Source organism: Crocodylus siamensis, chromosome 7 (genome assembly GCF_052110815.1).
Source record: "Crocodylus siamensis isolate JL-2025a chromosome 7, ASM5211081v1, whole genome shotgun sequence".
Taxonomy (NCBI): domain Eukaryota; kingdom Metazoa; phylum Chordata; order Crocodylia; family Crocodylidae; genus Crocodylus; species Crocodylus siamensis.
The window spans coordinates 89,639,331-89,657,012 of record NC_143401.1 but is presented as its reverse complement, the minus strand read 5'-3'; the positions used below and the strand labels follow the sequence as shown (position 1 = coordinate 89,657,012).

Sequence of the window (17,682 nt, the reverse complement as noted above, 5' to 3'; positions counted from 1 at the left end):
TGCAAGGAATACTTCTGGATACATTTTCATATCAAGGACAAGCCAAGATCCTGTCCCCTGAATTGATGCTGCCGTACTCCAGTGTGTTCATAGAAGATCAAAAGACCTCAGGAAGTTATCTCAAATTCTGTGAATACGGGAAAGGAGAGAGCCTCAGTTTCTGAAGTACCTAGATTTTCCCTTCTGTCGGCATGCATGGCATTTGACAGGGTACTCAGGAATTTTGCAGAAGTTAGCCAAGAGGTTATTGCCTTAGGTGGTCTTTAGAGCAGATGATTGTATGTAAATCAACCCCCACAAGTACATCCTCCTTGTATTGGCCTTCTTTGCATTCAAGTAGAGAAAACTGATTTAAGGACTTCAAATGGGGGCTACTTTTGCTGTTGTAAAAGAGAGATCTGATTGACCAAATGGCATGAAATGGTTGTCCAGGAACAGTAAAAGGCGAATTAACAGTGCAAAAGCACATATCAGTGATGCTTTCTTTCCTCTTGATATGCCGTGGTTCTTAGAATGAGGTTCTCTCCTTCCCACTCCTTCCTCAGCTCATTGCATTTTAAAAAGCATATTTTCTGATTCATGCTTGTAAAGCCTACCTCATTAGCAATCATATTGCTGAATTTTGCATGAAGGAGGCCAGGAGAGTCTGTCACCGATGTGTACTTGAAGGAATGTGGCTGCTGACGATATTTACTCTGAGTTCACACACAAAGAAAAATGAACAGAATTGCTAAGTTGTCTTGTCAGATAAGGGACCTGTCTCCCTAACGCTTTGGTGTTACTTCTCATGCTTAAAGCCATGCTTTGAAAAGGGATAATTATCTATTAACCATTAGGCCAGTTCACCTCTTGCTCTCATGATCCTACTGGATTCACAGTTCATTAGTGAAAACGAGGTATAAAATTGGAACAATGTACAGTTTCAGAAAGTGTTCTCCTATTCCAAACACAAAAAATGGATTATTCCTCCTTTATGAAACCCGGCACTGACGGGTGAAATCTGGACATTCCTAACATGGACTCTGTCGACTGCAACTTTTACTGTTAATTTTTAGGAAAAGTTACAGTTTCACTTGCCTTTAAAAGCTACATGAGAACTGCAAGCAAATGCCAGACCCAATTGCAAAGGGTCCGATCATCAGAGATGGGCAAATTCATTTTGCCTCATTTCAAAGCTATTTGCATACCTTGCAAATAGATTTGCTTTGGAGTCCGGTGTGCCAGCCTAGCTTTTAGGGAACATTACTGTATACCTAACAGTGTCCAGGCACCCTTTGAGCTGGAAAGGCAGGCTTTTAACATAAAATAAACCACTTTAAAATGACAACCACATGGGGTTGAAACACAGGAGAAAAAGGGTTGTGTAAACACTTAGCAAAGTGTACAAAACCTTGAACTTCATCAGGTTCACTTATCTGTAGTGAGCGCATGAATGCATTGATCAAACAAAGGGGAGGAAGCCTTGCATTAATCCAGTAAGTCAGTTTGCCAACCCAGTTTAATAGAAAGACATCTGGCAAACTCTTGTTTGTAGTGGAGAAATCAAAACCCTCTTTTGTTACCTCACTGATGAGTTCAGAAGCTTTCTTCTTCCCTTCAATTTCTAAGGCCCCTGGAGTAATACAGCCAACTCCTCTCATAAAGTTCATGTCAGACCTGTATAAATTCTTTGAGAAGCCGAACAAAAGCAATTACAAGTTTGCATTTGAGCTGTCCTGTAATTATTCATCAAAAAAATTACACAAGGAGATAATTTTAAATAAATCCATTAGAAGTAGTATCTACTACAGAGACGTTATGTACTTTACACTAAGTTGATTGTGACGGTCTCTGTGGGCCAGGCCTTATTCCACTTATCAGGCGTCTTTGTGGATTTGGGTGCCTAAGTGAAATCTTATTGCTGTCCCACCTGCAGCCACCACCAAAGGCACAAAACCACCCAGTCGCACCTCCAGACTCTCCAAGGGGCCGAGCTGACCTACAGGAGCATTTTTGCTTGCACAGGCAGTGCCAAGGGTATTTCTGAGCTGCAGGACCTCCAGATCACAGGTTTTTTAACAATGACATTTTAAAAAACTGGATACAGGCTTCTTCCAAGATATGAATTGATAGCTTTTGGATGCACAGCAAATCCTGCAGCAAAAGTCTGTACAGTCAACAGAGTCTAAACACCCAGTGGTAGACTGCTTCCCACTTGTAACACCCGTGCTGCCCAGTTATCAAACAAAACTGTAACACAAAGTAATACAAGGTGTAAATATACACTGTACAATCACCCTTACAAGACAGATGTTTCCTCATCCAGTGTAATCAAGGGGAAGCAGGCATGATTTATCTCACAGTTGCCGTTCAGATAGATACGCACAGCTATGATAGTACAGAATAAAAGTAGCCTGTGTCAGATGGCAGTGACACTGGGCTGAATGCAGTACCTCACTCTGTAGTTTAGATGCTTTCTTGGCACACTGTAATCTCAAATCATCAGTCAGGGAAGTGTACTGGTGAAGCAGCTGTCTGTACTCCAGATCACTGACCAAAGACTGGGCTTTCCTGGCATGGACTAAGTTTATCATATCCAGCGGCAGATGGAACTGGGCTTTTCTATGCTCAGAACCTTGCCTGTATTTAACCTAGTAAAGAAAAAAAGGTCAGTTTACTTTATAGGCTACTGGACAGTTTAAAATTCAAGTGTTGCTCACAGGGAACTATTTAAACAACTGAGATTTCACCTGTCTTTATATTCCAGTTAAAGCTGAATACAATTACGGCTAAGCAATTCATTTATATGCAAAACTAGAAATCACACAGTTGAACTGTTAGTTAATTATATTTTCACAAATACGATTTGTAGTCATTTTACAAACCTTCGCAGAAACCTTGGAATCGTCGCATGATAACAAAAACCAAATGGCAACGTTTGAACCATTTGGGAGAAAATGAAAAGCAAGTCAGATCTTCACCCAAAATATCGCTGAAGTTTTAAAAAACGGTAAAGTCCACCAACTGCATTATTTTCATCCTTCTCTTTACACTAATTGGTTCTGGCCATGAAAATGTAGCTGAAGTGCTAGGATCCTTCAAAGTTTGTATGCCTGAAGTTTCCTATCATTTATGCTGATTTGAGAAGTTCAGATACACATCCACTTTAAACATATCAAAATGTTTTAAAGCTATTTAACAGGTGGCAGAGCCAGTTATTCTAGTAAATTATCACTGTCATTTACTAGAAACTGAGTATTTTTTAAGTTCCTAGGTCATTACAACTAATAGCAATAGTGGGCTTTACATCAAATGAGAAAAAAACACTCGGTGTAGAATTAGGTTTCTCCCCACGTACATATAACCATCAAAATGGTCCTGTGAACTTCAGTGGGATTACTCATGTGCTTAAAATTAGGGAAATGTTTTGCTGATGCAGCGCATCCTTCAGGAAGTCAGTATGCTGTGCCTGGCATCAATATTCGGTTCCTGCTTGTATGACTAATAATCAGCATAAAACTCTGTAAGTGCATTTGACATACAGCTTTTGGGAAGAATAGGAAGTGGAAATCAGCTGGTAATTATTTGTAATCATTTTGTAATTGCCCTTTAGTTATATAGCCACAGAATACCCTGAAATGACTGTCAGAAATGGAAGCTTGAGTGAAAATACAGCATAGAGCTGTTTTACTCCAAGGACTGGTACTGTATTTAATAAAAAAGAATAATCATTATGTAATTATTGGAGTGGCCCAATGCAAAGCAAATTTGGGTATCAAGGTACCATGCCAAGAAACCTATCCCGAATAACACCCACTGTCTATGCTCATGTGTCGTTATTAGACAGGCATTGCCATTTCCCTGTACTTACGTCGCTTTGTAGCAAAGCGGCATGCACTGAGTGGGCAATGTTAAGATCACCTTCCAAGCCACGCGAGCCAAACATCTGCCCCTTCATTTTCTCAAACGCCTCCTTGTACTTGTACTGGAAAGGGAAAAATAGCAGACATGTGATAAAGGACAGGTAAAAAAGAGAGGTAAGTACCAGTCAAGATTGTCTTTTTTTGAAAAAAATAATAATAATTGTATGAATGAACAGAAAGAAAAAAATGTCAACATGCTCAAAAAGTTTGTTCTTTTTCAGGGGTGCAGGTTGTAGCTGTGTTGGTCTAAGGACACAGGCAGACAAGGGTCTTCCTTATGCAACAGAAGGCTATCTTTGGATGATGAATTCTGATTTCACTTGCTAAGATGTATTATGCCATGCCAAGTGTTAAGAGATGGAAAAGTAATAAGTCTTTAAGTATGCTAAGAACTCCTTATCAGTGCCTCGGTATTTTAGGTATTTTAACCAATTTAGAAGAAGCTACAAAAGGATATAAAAATGCAGAAAGCTGTGAAGAAGACTTAATCTTATTGCAAGCTCTTATATTATGAGGCCTTATCTTGGTTGTTGGATTGATGTTCTTTCCTACTGTATTTCTATTTAAAACTTTACGCTGCTACTGTCTTTTATACCAATGAAGCCTGCTATACCTATTTTTTCCTGAAAAATTCAGCTTCAAGGTACCAAGTTATTCAAAAGATTAATGTTGAATTCTGAAACCTATTAACTAGAGAGTTCTGCTTCATATCTGACCTAGATAGACCATGACTAAGTCGTTAGCTATCTGATTTGACTCTTCAATAGCCTATACTGAGCTGGTCATATCAGTACAGCTTCTTGTGAGTGGCTGCCACACTAAACCTCTTGGGTCTGCAGTCTCAAAAGCACTGTCAAAGGTCGAACGGATCCTTCTCAGCCATAGTGCCAGATGGACCTACCATTTCCCTAAGCACTCACTCAGCATAGCCAAAACAGGCTTAAGTACTGGTACTTTCTACTGGAAAATATTAGTAGAAAATTCACTTGCATCACTTATGATTTCACTTGAAGCTTTTGCTGCCTGGAAAGGAATGGCATCCAATTTCAATTTATATCCACCATCTTTCATCTTGCTCCAAGATTCCTTGTAGTGAATCTGTTTGGAAATATTGAACAAATCAAAATGAATTTACTGCTCTGAAAATTACTGTTGCATCTTTGTTGCTATTAGAGAAGCATTATTGTATTTGCTTCTTTTTTATTCCAGCAGATGGGCCTCATTGAAGTAAAGCTACCAGTACAACACAAATATAAACCAGAACACAAGTCTTAGTAACAGGGGCATTCATGATTTCCTTGGTAGTTCATTCTTGGTCTCTCCAGGGGGTCTAACTTCTTCAGGCCTAAATGATCATATGGGGAGGACAGGAAGGGAATTTCCCATGATGTATGGTTTTGTATAATTGGCAAAGAACTCACTTAATTTTTTCACTTCCCACCAAAATGTTAAGGGCTGAATTTTGACATTCTTACCTCACTGATATTCATAGCATTTAATTTAGCTTGAAGGACTTCAGGAAGATCTACTGTAGGTGTATAATGATGTTTTATGCTCTCTCCATGCTCTTTGTATAGTCTCTGGAAAAAGCAGAAGAATCTCTGAATACTGAGTACACATCCAATCACCAGTTCGGCCAAAAGCACCAAAGTGTGCATTGATCAAAAAGAAAGCACACAGAGAAGTAGCAGCAATAATACTGGAAAGCACATTAATCCAGACACTCTGGAAAATCTTGGAGCCCAATACTTTCAAATTAGAAGAAACTCCAGAGAAGTGATATGGATACAAAACCAAGGAGAGTGAGACCCTACAATTCTCCAGGGGTATTTGATAAATCTTTCATTACAGGCAAATAAAGAGAAAGCTAATTACTAACAGCCATTTTACTGAAGATGTGTATCCATAAGAGACTAGATTATCTGAGGTGCTGACCCACCCAGAAAATCTCATTGAACTCAGTGGGAATTGAGGCTCCGTGGACTTCATCTTTCAAAGATTGTCAATTCTCAGTAAAACCATGCGGAGACACTGCTACAACATCACCTTGCAGTGCTCCCACATTATCCACCAGAGCAAAAGAATACAGTCCTATGAACCATTAAACAAGAAATTCAGGAGCATAACACTATATTTGCTGCCATGCATGATACCAGTACACACGCTGCATTTACTCGAATCTAAGATGATGTTACCCTCCCTCAACAGAGTGGGGGGGAAGCCCCTTGTCTTGGATTTGAGTGCAGGAAGGAGTGGGGGAAGGGGAGGCGAGCAGGCAGCTGCTGCAGCTCTGGCTCCGGATCTGGCTCTGGCCCCGGCCCCAGTCCCGACCCCGACCCCGACCCAGACTTGGGATCAGAGTTAAATCCAGAAAGGCCACATCCACACCTTCCCTATGGCACGTTCTGGTGTTTGCAAGGACTATACCCCCTAGACTGGAAATAACCTCTCTGCTTCTCAAGTGCTGCTTCTTGGTTGTGGAGGGGAACAATTTGTAGATGCTTTATAAGCAGAAAGCCCATCTGAGCGCCACACATGGAGGATCTGTGAGACGGAGCTGATATTTCTCAGTAGAGCAAACTGATTCACATTTACCTGCTTTAGTTGTAGGCCCTTTGACTCTTATTAGCTCTACCAAAGGCATAGGTACTATAATATCACAGCTGCATTTGTTTTACACAAAGATCTGCTATCTTCTTTATTTAAAAATACCTATGTTCACAAGTGTTTTGCCTCATCAATAAAACATCTCTTGGTTGGAACTTGTCTTTGTTGAGTGACTTTTGCTTACTGCTCATTTCCACTTTATCTCAGTTAAGTCTACAACAATTTGAAATGGTCCTTCTATTTAAAAATAAACAGGTTTAAAGACCAAACAGCTTCAATTTTTCCCTTTTAGATTCCTCCACCTGGATTTCTCTCTCAGCAGGATGATAGCTTGAAATTATTAATTTATTTTTTTCTTCCTTGCCATGCCACTCCATACTCTTTATCTAAAGCCCCAGCAAAAAAAAAAATGTAATTTAGAACATCTTGGTTTGAAAATGATAAAGAAACCAAATTGTTTCTTTCTTACTGGATTTCAAAAGGTCAAAAAGCTCTCAATAAAGCAAGCAGGTCAGCTCCCCTCTGAAATCATACTCCAGCAAAATATTTTTGCATAGACTGCCCCGTGGACCTTGCACTGACCTGTGTAAGGGGCAAGCTTTCCAGTCTAAGAAAGAAACATGTGCTTTGTAAGGTGCACCTCACTATAACAGTGGAGTTTCATGGTTCCCAAGAATAATCTTAGAAAGAGAAAGCCAGTTCTTCAATCAGGGCGTTCAAAGAGGATACCACTCTTATAATCATAATGTATATACATTATAACTTACATCCACAGCCTGGTTATAACTAATTCTAGCCTGGATCATCTCAGGAGTGTCTTTAATACTGGTAAACTTCAAAGCATATGGATGCTGACGGTACTTCTTCTGTTGAGCAGAAAAAAGATCAAAGCTGTGAATTTTGTGCTGCTCTTTCATGCTATTTGAAAGAGAAAAATCATAGGTTGCTCAAGATTAGAGTGAATTTGTGAACATAATTATTATTCCTCTTTCCTCATCTTTATGTCCCAGGTATTTTCAGATTAATATTTGTTTCAATTTAACAATAACCTTTTGCTGATTAATATTAAAGTATTTCTTCCTAAACATAAAGAAAACATTGCAAGATCGGATTATGCCTCCTAAAATACTTTGGGACCTGGGCTTTGAAAGCCTTTTTGCAAATGGCTTCAAATACAGAACAACTGATTGCATTTTTTATTCATAGTTCCTTTAAGCAAGAACTGGTGTCCAATTGTACTGCGCTAATAATGGCACTGGGTAACTTATTGTTTGAAGTTTTGTCTTTGCCCCTAACATCTAAACATGGAAAAATGTTTATGGCTCCATGGTCACCAATATATGCTTACAGTTTGCTGATTTTATATGAACTAATTTTAATTCTGTGTCTCTGAAGGGACGTACATCCATGAGCTCATCAAATGAGCTTTAAATAAAGTGCCCTCATATCCATTTTGAAGCATGGAGACATTGATACACAAGACGCGAAGGCTGCCTGGAGTGTGGCAATTAATTTCCATGCTCCAGCAGACTTGATTAATCGAGTCTGCACCAGCCCACTGTAATTACAGCGTTTCAAAGCAGCTTCCATGCTCATGTATAGGCACTGAGTGACCTTAAAATATAAATAATGCAAATAGAGGTGGCATAGTAGGAAGCTGACACCTAAGGTAAGTTCTCAAGTCAATATATATTGGGATGGTTATGGCAGTTTTGGAAACTTTATATTTCAGCATCCAAGCCTAAAGCCCTGCAAACCTACTTTCAATTAAATCATGATCAACAAAAAACTAAATACATCCCTTGTCAAGGTTCAAATGTGATCTTTAAGATCCTTTAGATTTAAAAGTTGACAAGGCTATGAAGTACATAATTACTTTTAAATTGTTACACCCCTCATCACAGTTTTTAGGTTTCAAAGTAACTCTTAGCCAATGAGCAACTTGTAATTCCCATTGACTTTACCTGGAGGGGCAGGCAGCTTAACAGCTGTAAGAATTTGTCTGGGAATGAAGAAGAGCGCCGCAGAAATAAACAACTAGGATGCTGCTTTATCAAATGTTCGAGATGGTCTCCTAAAGCTGCTTAAATGATATGACAACATGTATCCATATAATTGTGAAAATAAATATAGATTATTTATAAATAATATAAAATATATATATAACAGCTTTGGAGGCCGAAGTTGCACCACTTGCTATTGCTTGTATTACTGTTGCAACACAAAAGGAAAGCAAGGATTGCCAGCCCCATCTAGGGGGACCAATGCAAAAGACTCAGTCTTCACAGCCAAGTGAGCCCTTTGTTTTCTTTGCCACTGATGATGCCTAACTAATGCCAATGGAGAGTAATTATTTTTGTGAACTTTTGCATCATATAATAATTGTGATCCAGATTCAAGCTGGCATTGTTCTACTGGCTTCAGTGAAGCTACCAGAGGAGGATCTGGCTCAGTCTCTAGAAATATATTTTCTCACTACAGAAGCTTATATAGGAAAACGTCAATACGGCCCATAGCCCCATGCTAAAGAATAATTGCAGCTCTGCTGAAGAGATAAACCATGTGGTTCTTCATTATTCTCAGTATGTTCGTGGATGGTTCCCCCTCTACGCATCACCAATGGTCATCCACAGGGTCATAAGTCTTTATTTTGCTACTGAAGTTGATCTGGCCAACAGGACTCCCCTTGAAAAAAAATGACACACCACAAGCCCTTGAACTGATTGTGCCAGTGACTCCTTTGAAGAGCTGCAAGAACTGGCACAAAGGATTTTGGAAAAGCACACTTTTCAAGTGGGTGAATGTGGGGTCATGGGGAGAATAAGGATAAGAACTGATAAGACAGATGGATACAGATCGAGAGAGATCCGTATGAATTTCAATGTCTGCTGTGAATATGTGAGAAAAAGAGAGCAAGAAAGAACTTGTATATGTTACAAAAGGAGGTTCTGGGTGCAATCACTGCATCTTTTCATCATCTCTCCTGTTCTGCTTCATTAAAAAGGTAGGCTAGTGGGTAGCAATTGAGCACTGTTTGATTGCCATTATTATTCATAATATCATTTGTCACCTACTTTGTTTTTGCAAAGGCTATATGGACTCCTACTGGTGTGTGTTTGGTATCTGGCTTCCCTCTAATTACCAGTCCTATTCCTAGTTTGGAGGGCTTTCATGTGGTATGCCTTTTTCTTTCCCCTTTGAGTGGAAATTATTTTAATTTTATACAGACATTTTGCACGCATTATGCAGCAAGTTCTGTTACATGCTGTCATGAAATCTCACCTCACTAATGAGTTCTCCTGCCTTCTTAGCCTGCTCCACATTTAATGACCCAGTGGCTATCCATCCAGCTCCTTTCATCCAGTTCAAATCTGCTCTGTATCGGTTCTGACAAAGAAAAAAAAAAAGCCCCATTGTTGGTGCTCATACATTTAAAGTGCCATTAAAGGATTCAGACATCTCAGGAACACCAACCGAGTCAAATTAGTGCCTGCTTTTGTTTTATTCGCTTCTACACAGTTGCAGTTAAGGCAAAAAAATTAGAGAGATGGCCGTATCACCACCTACTAACAGTTCTAGGGTGTGCTTTGCAAGGTGATCTTTTAAAAAGACTGGCCCAGTCCAATACTGTCATCTTTAATTCTTACCCTATGAACAAAGAGATTTGCTTTCTTATGTACAGAGGCTTGCCAGAAGGGCCTTGTTTCAAAGGATCTTGCAGGACAATGAGGAGTTGTGACAGAATCACATTAGAGCAGTTCACCCGCACTTAATACTTTGTGTCGCAACAGTCTCAACTGCTTTTGGCCAACATTGCTAGTGGTGAAGGGTACTTACCTGAACACCTGTCCCTAAATTTTCTGCTCAGCAGCAACAGTAGGAATGCAACCCTCCCCCCCACCAATAAATCGCAAAAATCAAATAAAAATAAATAAATTGATTTTTTAATGGTAACTCAGATTTCCAAAAGAGACTAAGCGGGTTAGACACCAAACTCCCACTGATTTTGAATAAGACTTGGACACCTAACTTCCTTTGACTCCTTTGAAAATCACAGCCTAAATCCTTAAAGAGGCAAATCTGGCTTACAGAAAACACAGACCATCTTTAATGGTTAAGCCAGAGCACTTAGACTACCAATTGTCGAGTTTTGTACTCAATTTCATCACCACTTCCGGTAAATTACTTGACTTCTCTGTACCTCACGCCATGCTTTTGCCACAGGTGAAAAATAAACCTCTTGCATAGGTGAGCAGGTTACTTAGTGTTTGCAGTAGACTTTATGAATGGTGTTTAAAGATGCTACACTAAAGCAAAACAATTATGGCAAGACTTACTTTTTAACTACACCTCAGCTGTACAAATACATGGTTCCTGAAGATCCAAAAGCTGTCTCTCTAATTAGCGAGTACTTATAAACTACAGAGATTTAGGCCAGAATTTAGACATTTTTTATGTGACATTTAGACAGTTTAGCTATTTGAATTCCAAAAAAAACCATTCAAACTGACCCTGTATCAGCAGCCATCACATTTAATTGACACTTCCACTATGGACCATAAAGTTCCTGTATGATTGTGCTGGGGTGTCTGTGCATGTGGTGGTACGCACTGGTTTCAGAGCAACTGACTCCTCCCTATGCTCTAGTGTGGTTGCAATGAAATGCACCTTTTTCCCAAGAACTTAGCACAGGAGCGGGCAACTATTATGGGCGGAGGGCAGCTTACTGAGTTTTGGCAAGCCATCGAGGGCCACATGACAGGCAGCCAGGGGCAGATAAATATTAATTTTCTAAATATTTTAGGGGCCCTGCGGGCTGGATGGAATGGCTTAGCGGGCCGCATCCAGCCCATGGGCTGCATTTTGCCCGCCCCTGACCTAAAAGTTACCACTCACCTAGGACATGCGAGATCTGGGATCTAGGCCCTCTTCATCTTGATGGGATTTCAACCCACATCTCCCATTTCCCAAGGGAAGACCCGCACTACAAGGCAATTGAATGGCCTGGGTAAGGTCACTCTCCATCTCTCCGTAGCCTAGTGATTATTGCATTGCCCTGCTTCCAAAGTTGTTCATGCATTTCAGAGGACAGGCACTGGTTAAACACAGACATTACCCTGGCACAGAGACTAGAAATTAGGACTCTGCCAAGGGACTGCTGTAACCACTGGGACACAGAGGCAGGCTTCTCCTTGCTTGCGCCTAGCACTGCTAACACATTTTACATTAGACAGGTATTGATTTTAAAAAATAATAATAATCCTGGCCACAGGGTCTGAATCATAGGACTCTTCTCTCCCAGGAGAAAGGCATCCACTGCAAGGCTACAAAGGCAGACTTCCTTCTCCTTGCTCTCCTGCCCACAGCTCTCTTTCACTCGTAGCTGCCCCATCAACAGCAGATAAGAGGCATGACTTCACCTGCTCTATTCTGCAGCTTGTTGGCCAGGGCACTCTCCTGGGAGATTTGGGTTCAAATCCCCTCTAACTATTACGTTACTGGGCAAAAGACGCTCATGATTTTCTTTCGAAAGTCCCAGCCTTCAGAAACCATTTGGCAGTGCATGAATGGCAATGTGTAATGGAAACCACATGTCAGGTGCCTAGCGTCCAGAGAGAGGCAGGAGTGCAAGCACACCCGCATTTAGTATTTCCTACTGGCTAGCTCTAGTTGTCTCCAGACTTTCTGAATTACCCTTTGGAGGCGTCTACCACTCCCTGTTCTCTGTGTAGAGAACCCAGGTGCCTAAACCTGAATCTTTTTAAGGCACTTCAAAATCCCTGTACTGACTCTGCAGGTCCTAGGTACTTAAAGCAGTCAAACTGATTTGTCCACTAAAGCAAGGAGACTATTATTTCAGTGTTGCCCCACCTAACTATAGACACGTAGGGACCTAGTTTGAATCCTGGCTTTAGTGAATATAAACTGGAATGTTTTCTGGTCCTAATTGAATAAATCCATAACTTAGTGAACCCCCACCTAGAAAAATTCTCAACTATGCAAAAGGGCTAAAAAACATGAGCTTGTAAACTTACATCACTTTGCAAGCCATAGGCCCTTTTAGCCCATTCGACCTTCATGTCAGTAGGCAAGGCGGTGTAATGATGCAGCATTGTCTTATATCCTCTGTCTGTGGCCAAATTCTGAGCCTTTCTGGCATGCACAAGATTGATCATATCCATGGAGATGTGATACTGAGTCTTTACATCCTCAAATGCCTTTCTGTACTCCAGGTCACTCTGTAACTTGGACATTTGTAGGGAATGAGCCATCTGCGAGTCTTCCTTTACACCTTTCACTCCAATCAACTTACCCTTGCCCTTCTCATAACTTTCCTTATACTTTATCTGTGAAGAAGAAAAAAAAAAATGGACCATAGGTACAAAGAGAGGCAGATAGGTTGTAGTCATTTACAACAAAAAATGGTAAAATAAAACAAACAAGTTTTTTCCAGTCGCTGTCCTTTTCCAGGATCCCTCAAAATGTATTTGGATTTTTTTTATTTGGTAAAATACTGCAGAAATAAGACTTTCATTTGTAAATTGATCTCTTCCCAGAGGTGCACTTGATCTTGCATTAATGCAGGAGAGAAAAGAGAATAAGATCTAGTTTCTAAAGCATTCTGAATCTTCAGTGCAAGCAATCAAAATGTCTGTTTGCAAAAGGGAATTAGAGTAGCTTGGAAACCCTTAGGCTTATATAAAAAAGAAACCTTTCTCAATATTACATGTCATCAAAAAGATGAAAAACTCAGCCCAAATTACCTTTATTTCTAAGAAAACCAATATATTCTGAGGACTTTTTCTATGTCAGAAAGTTCTTTCAGGAATTTTCTGGCTGGTGGGCCAGACCAATGACTTAAATGTATTATTCTGCAGTGTTATAAGGGAGGTTTTCAGTTTCCAATTTTGAACATTCACCCGCATGCACAGAAGAGTTGCAGATGGGGAAGAAGCTGCATGGTCAGTCTTTGGTCATAAGTTTTCTTTTGGCCAGTTATTGAATACCTTTCATTTACAGAACTTCCCATTGTCCCTGACTGAAAGAGGAACAAAGGTGACTTGAGGGAGATGGGCAAAATGAGAGTCACTGGAAAGGACCCCTTCGCACCATGATATGGACATGGTATCCTACCTCTCTCAGCTCTTGCAATTCATACTCACATCACTTGCCAGATCCCTCTTTGCTTTAGCTGTCAAGAAAGACAATGCATCAAGACGAAGTTCAAATCCTTTCTCCTTCTGCTTCTCCCAGCTACTCTTGTACAGGTTCTAGAATGATGATAATAATGTGACCACGTTGTGATTATTAACTTGTGTTATCCTCTTTATAGTAGCCCTTAGAAATTTCAAGCAAGATGCTGATACCCTACCACCAACTGGTAGTAACTTATCCTACAAAGTACCAAATTCATTTCCACAGAATTACTCATATGATGGTGGGATGACTCACTTAAGCCAAGTCAAGCATGGATTGGGACCTAAAAAGGACAACTCCATAGATAAACAGTCAGATGTCTCGGCAGTTCAGCAAAAGTGAACAATCTGTTTCTGGAGTTGTTGCATTTAAATATCCATATCAGCTTAGTGAAATATCACTCATCTTAACTAAAGACAACAAAGGATGAAGCGACACGGCTTAGCCCTACCAGTACAGTACCTGACTAATATTTGCAGCATTTGTCCTGGCTTGTATGAAAAGAGGTTCATCTTTGCTGATGGTATAATGATGGAGGTACTGCTCTTTCCCTGATCTGTAGGCTACCTGTCCACAGAAAGCAAAGTAGACATCATCAATAGTGTTAAGTTATTCAGAAAAACAGCAATTTTACAGAAACGTTCAAGAATATTCAACGATGGTTACGCCTTTACTATCGGGGTCCTTTTTGACAAATTTGAGTTAAAGTGCAAAGCCTAACACTACTCCAGTTTAATCACTGTTAATGTCGATAGCGTAGTGGCAAATCTTGTAAATCTGAAAAAGCAGGGGAGGGAAGCACACTATTTCCCCCTATAGTACAGTAATTTTGCACGGATTTTCCTCAACCTCCTGTGCCTTACTGACTTCTTAGCAAAAAAGAGATGGATAACAATATATCCTATATTTAAATCATGCCTTTCATGCAGAACTGGTTATAAATGCTAACATAAACTTCTGCTCTGTACACAGTTTCCACAGGAAATCACTTTTTCCCCCACTGAAACGTAGCTTCTTTTTAGGTGGGTAAAGATAGTTGTTTAGTAGCACACAGCAATAGCACATTTTAGGGCAGGAAATAGAGAATGCAATTGAACCAGCAGGGGGAATTTATGTGAACTAGACTAATATTCCTGCTTTAAATGGAAATGCCAGAGATCATTAATGGTCCCAAGTAGCAAGCACCTCCATTTTATATCTCAAGGCAACTCTAACAGCACGTGGGCTCTAGGATGAGACACACTGCTTCACAACCTATTAAAGTTGCTCATAAATTGGCTAGGAGGGTTGTTGCAGAGCTATGGAAAATGCTCCTTTCTCTTAAGCCCTCACCAGCCTGCATCTCACAGACAGTAACAGATGAAAGCTGTATCTACCACAAAGTAGGAGAGTGCTCTAACCCCTGGAGGTACCAAACTAGCTACGCTCTCTATAGCGGTGGGGAAGCATCAAATCCAGAGAATAGGACAAAGGACTAGGAGTCAGGAGACCTGATGTCTCTTCTGATTCATCTTTGCGTGACCCATCTTTGTAAAGAGGGTTGAGAGGTATGGATGGAAAAGGGTGGTGAAGTGCCATGGATTATTACAGGGAAATGAGACGACTATCTAGGAAAGGCCAACCTGGAAAGAATGGCACGTTGCTCATGTAGTACCTAGACAGCAGGCAGTTTCTTCAGTTCAAGGCACAACATACAGAAAGGATCTCTCTCGGCAGCCATTGCTCTCACTAAAATTAGGTGATCAGTAACTTAAACAACAGAGGCCCTTTGTTTTAGAAAACTAAATTGGATTGTAGTCCAGCCAGGCCTTCGCCATGCCAGGAGTTCACAGCTACCAGCAGACAGGGCCACTACTCTATTCTCAGAAGTAAAGAAGGAAAGGGTATTGCTGAAAGATGGCCGTATTGGGGAAAACTACAGATGCCTTCTGCATTAGGAGGACTGAAAGTGCAGTGTAAAGTTTGCAGTTTAATTATGGATCTTACCAAGATAAAAGTTTCTGACTGAGGAAAGAAAAACAGCAGAGATCCATGCAAGAGCAGCAAAGGATCCCATTTAGTCTCTAGAGGCACCTGTGACCCTTATGTGCAGTCTGGGGTGCATATTTCTGTTCTCTATCAAGGTTTCTATCTGTGAAGATGCAGGTAAACAGGAAACTCATTTGGCAGGGTACATGACTTGATATTATAGCTTTTCTAGTGATTGCACCTGCCCGGAAGAATTAGCAAATTAGTGAATTAGAAAGAGAAGGGAAAATAGGAACTCACATCACTCTGCAGTTCCTGGCTTTTCTTTGCGTGTTTGATCTGGGAACTGTCAGCCACACTGGTGAACTTCAGAGCATCAGCTTTCTGTCTGTACTTTTTCTGATTAAAAGAAAATGGGATACAGAAATTAGAACTACATTTAATTTCCTGGTGAAATCAGTGCTATTAAAAAGCCCACTGTTGAATGTGCTGGGAAGTAAAATCTTTTATCCCTGGGACAGTATAGGGCAGACGGCAGCAGTGCAGGTTTTCACATCCTATCCTCAGTTCCCCTCTGAAACAAAGCTGGAAGAATCACTGCTGGTAATAATAGTAATGCATTATAGCTCCCAAATCAACCTCTGCTGAGACTACAAACACGGATAGGAATTGGAGGTAGATATGCTGAGTATACACACTGCTGAGCCTAGATTTCAGCCATAGACCAATGACCAACTTCACTACCTGGACGGGATTTGAACAAATGATTGAAAAGTTAAGAACTCTTTCTGGTAATCCCCTGAGCTAGTGAGTCCTAACTTATTTTACAAGCCCTTTCAAACTTATCTATGCTGTTTATATTACTGTTTACTAGACTGGGGCTTGAGAATATTGTGCTGTTTATCTGTCAGAGATCTCAAACTAGGACAGACATCTCTTGTTACAAAGACTTCTCTCTGCTGTTTTGAATGCTATGAATGTTCAGGCATTGCCTTGGATCTTTTCTCCAGTAGGCATCCCACACCCCTATTCCAGTCTTGCATATGGAAAGGACCATCCAGTTCTACTTGCCCCCTCACACTGATAACCCCAAAGACAGCCCTTTTGCACAAAGACCTGAAAGTTGAACCATATGTGGATAGACTGCCCATTCATTCAGTGCTTGACCCAAAGCCTACTGATATCAAGGACTCTCATTGACTTCACTTTGAACCAGATGTGTTCTATATTGGGGCATGGACAGAAACCTCCCTACAGCATTATATAACAATGTGAATTATGCTGCAACAAGGAATGGGAAAAAATGGGTAGCTATCCCAAGGTAGCGCAAGCAGATTCTGCTATTTATATTGTTCCTCATCACTAGAAAGGAGAGAAACAAGTGGCAGCCTGCTTGCCTTTAGCAAATGAGTGCCCAGGATGGACCCTGAGAGATGAAACCTAAATCATGGAATTTTATACCTGATTCTTTTAGGCAGGAGCTGGCAACCTACATCCTGCGGGATGGATCTGGCCCAGGTAGTGGGGGCTCTGGCAGTGTTCAATGATGGGGAGCTTTGGAGATGATCAGCAACACGGGGCTATGGAAGCACTGTGCAGGACAGTGGCCAGGTACTTTGCCCATGTTGCACCACAGGTGTGCAGCAAAGAGAAGCAGCAGCTGGGAGAAATTACAGCAGCTGGGTCCCAGCACTGGCTCACCCTCTACCCAAGCTGGGTCCTTCCAGGCCACCACCAAAAGGTTGCTGGGCCCTGCTTTCTGGATAATCCAATCATTCAGGCAACTGTATCCCAGTTTAAGGGAGTGTATCATCTATCAGCCACTTTTTCACACTGCTGTAAAGCTGACTATTCAGGCATAAACATGTCATCCATCCATGCCCTTAGTCTCAATGATTGAACTTCATGTGTTCTGCCTTTCAGAGAAAGCAAGACATTTCAGTCTGCCTTTGAGAGAGTATAATAAATAAATCCTGACTATTTCAGGACAAGAGTCTGATTGGGACAC

At 40.7% G+C, this 17,682-nt stretch overlaps 1 protein-coding gene across 3 annotated transcripts in view; it reads right to left on the bottom strand.

Annotated features, from left to right (window-relative positions):
• NRAP (nebulin related anchoring protein) overlaps nucleotides 1-17,682 on the bottom strand; it is a 60,756-nt gene that overhangs the window by 12,576 nt on the left and 30,498 nt on the right. For 2 of the 3 annotated variants that reach the window (XM_090058500.1, XM_090058498.1), the window contains 12 exons: nucleotides 15,975-16,073; nucleotides 14,169-14,273; nucleotides 13,673-13,780; nucleotides 12,545-12,856; nucleotides 9,792-9,896; nucleotides 7,277-7,375; nucleotides 5,378-5,482; nucleotides 4,893-5,000; nucleotides 3,851-3,964; nucleotides 2,433-2,630; nucleotides 1,563-1,667; nucleotides 597-695 (listed from right to left, as the gene is read on the bottom strand). In XM_090058500.1, the coding sequence (XP_089914626.1) occupies nucleotides 597-695; nucleotides 1,563-1,667; nucleotides 2,433-2,630; nucleotides 3,851-3,964; nucleotides 4,893-5,000; nucleotides 5,378-5,482; nucleotides 7,277-7,375; nucleotides 9,792-9,896; nucleotides 12,545-12,856; nucleotides 13,673-13,780; nucleotides 14,169-14,273; nucleotides 15,975-16,073 (1,557 nt within the window). The remainder of the gene's footprint in view (nucleotides 1-596; nucleotides 696-1,562; nucleotides 1,668-2,432; nucleotides 2,631-3,850; nucleotides 3,965-4,892; nucleotides 5,001-5,377; nucleotides 5,483-7,276; nucleotides 7,376-9,791; nucleotides 9,897-12,544; nucleotides 12,857-13,672; nucleotides 13,781-14,168; nucleotides 14,274-15,974; nucleotides 16,074-17,682) is intronic. The other variant, XM_090058499.1, reaches the window with a different exon arrangement.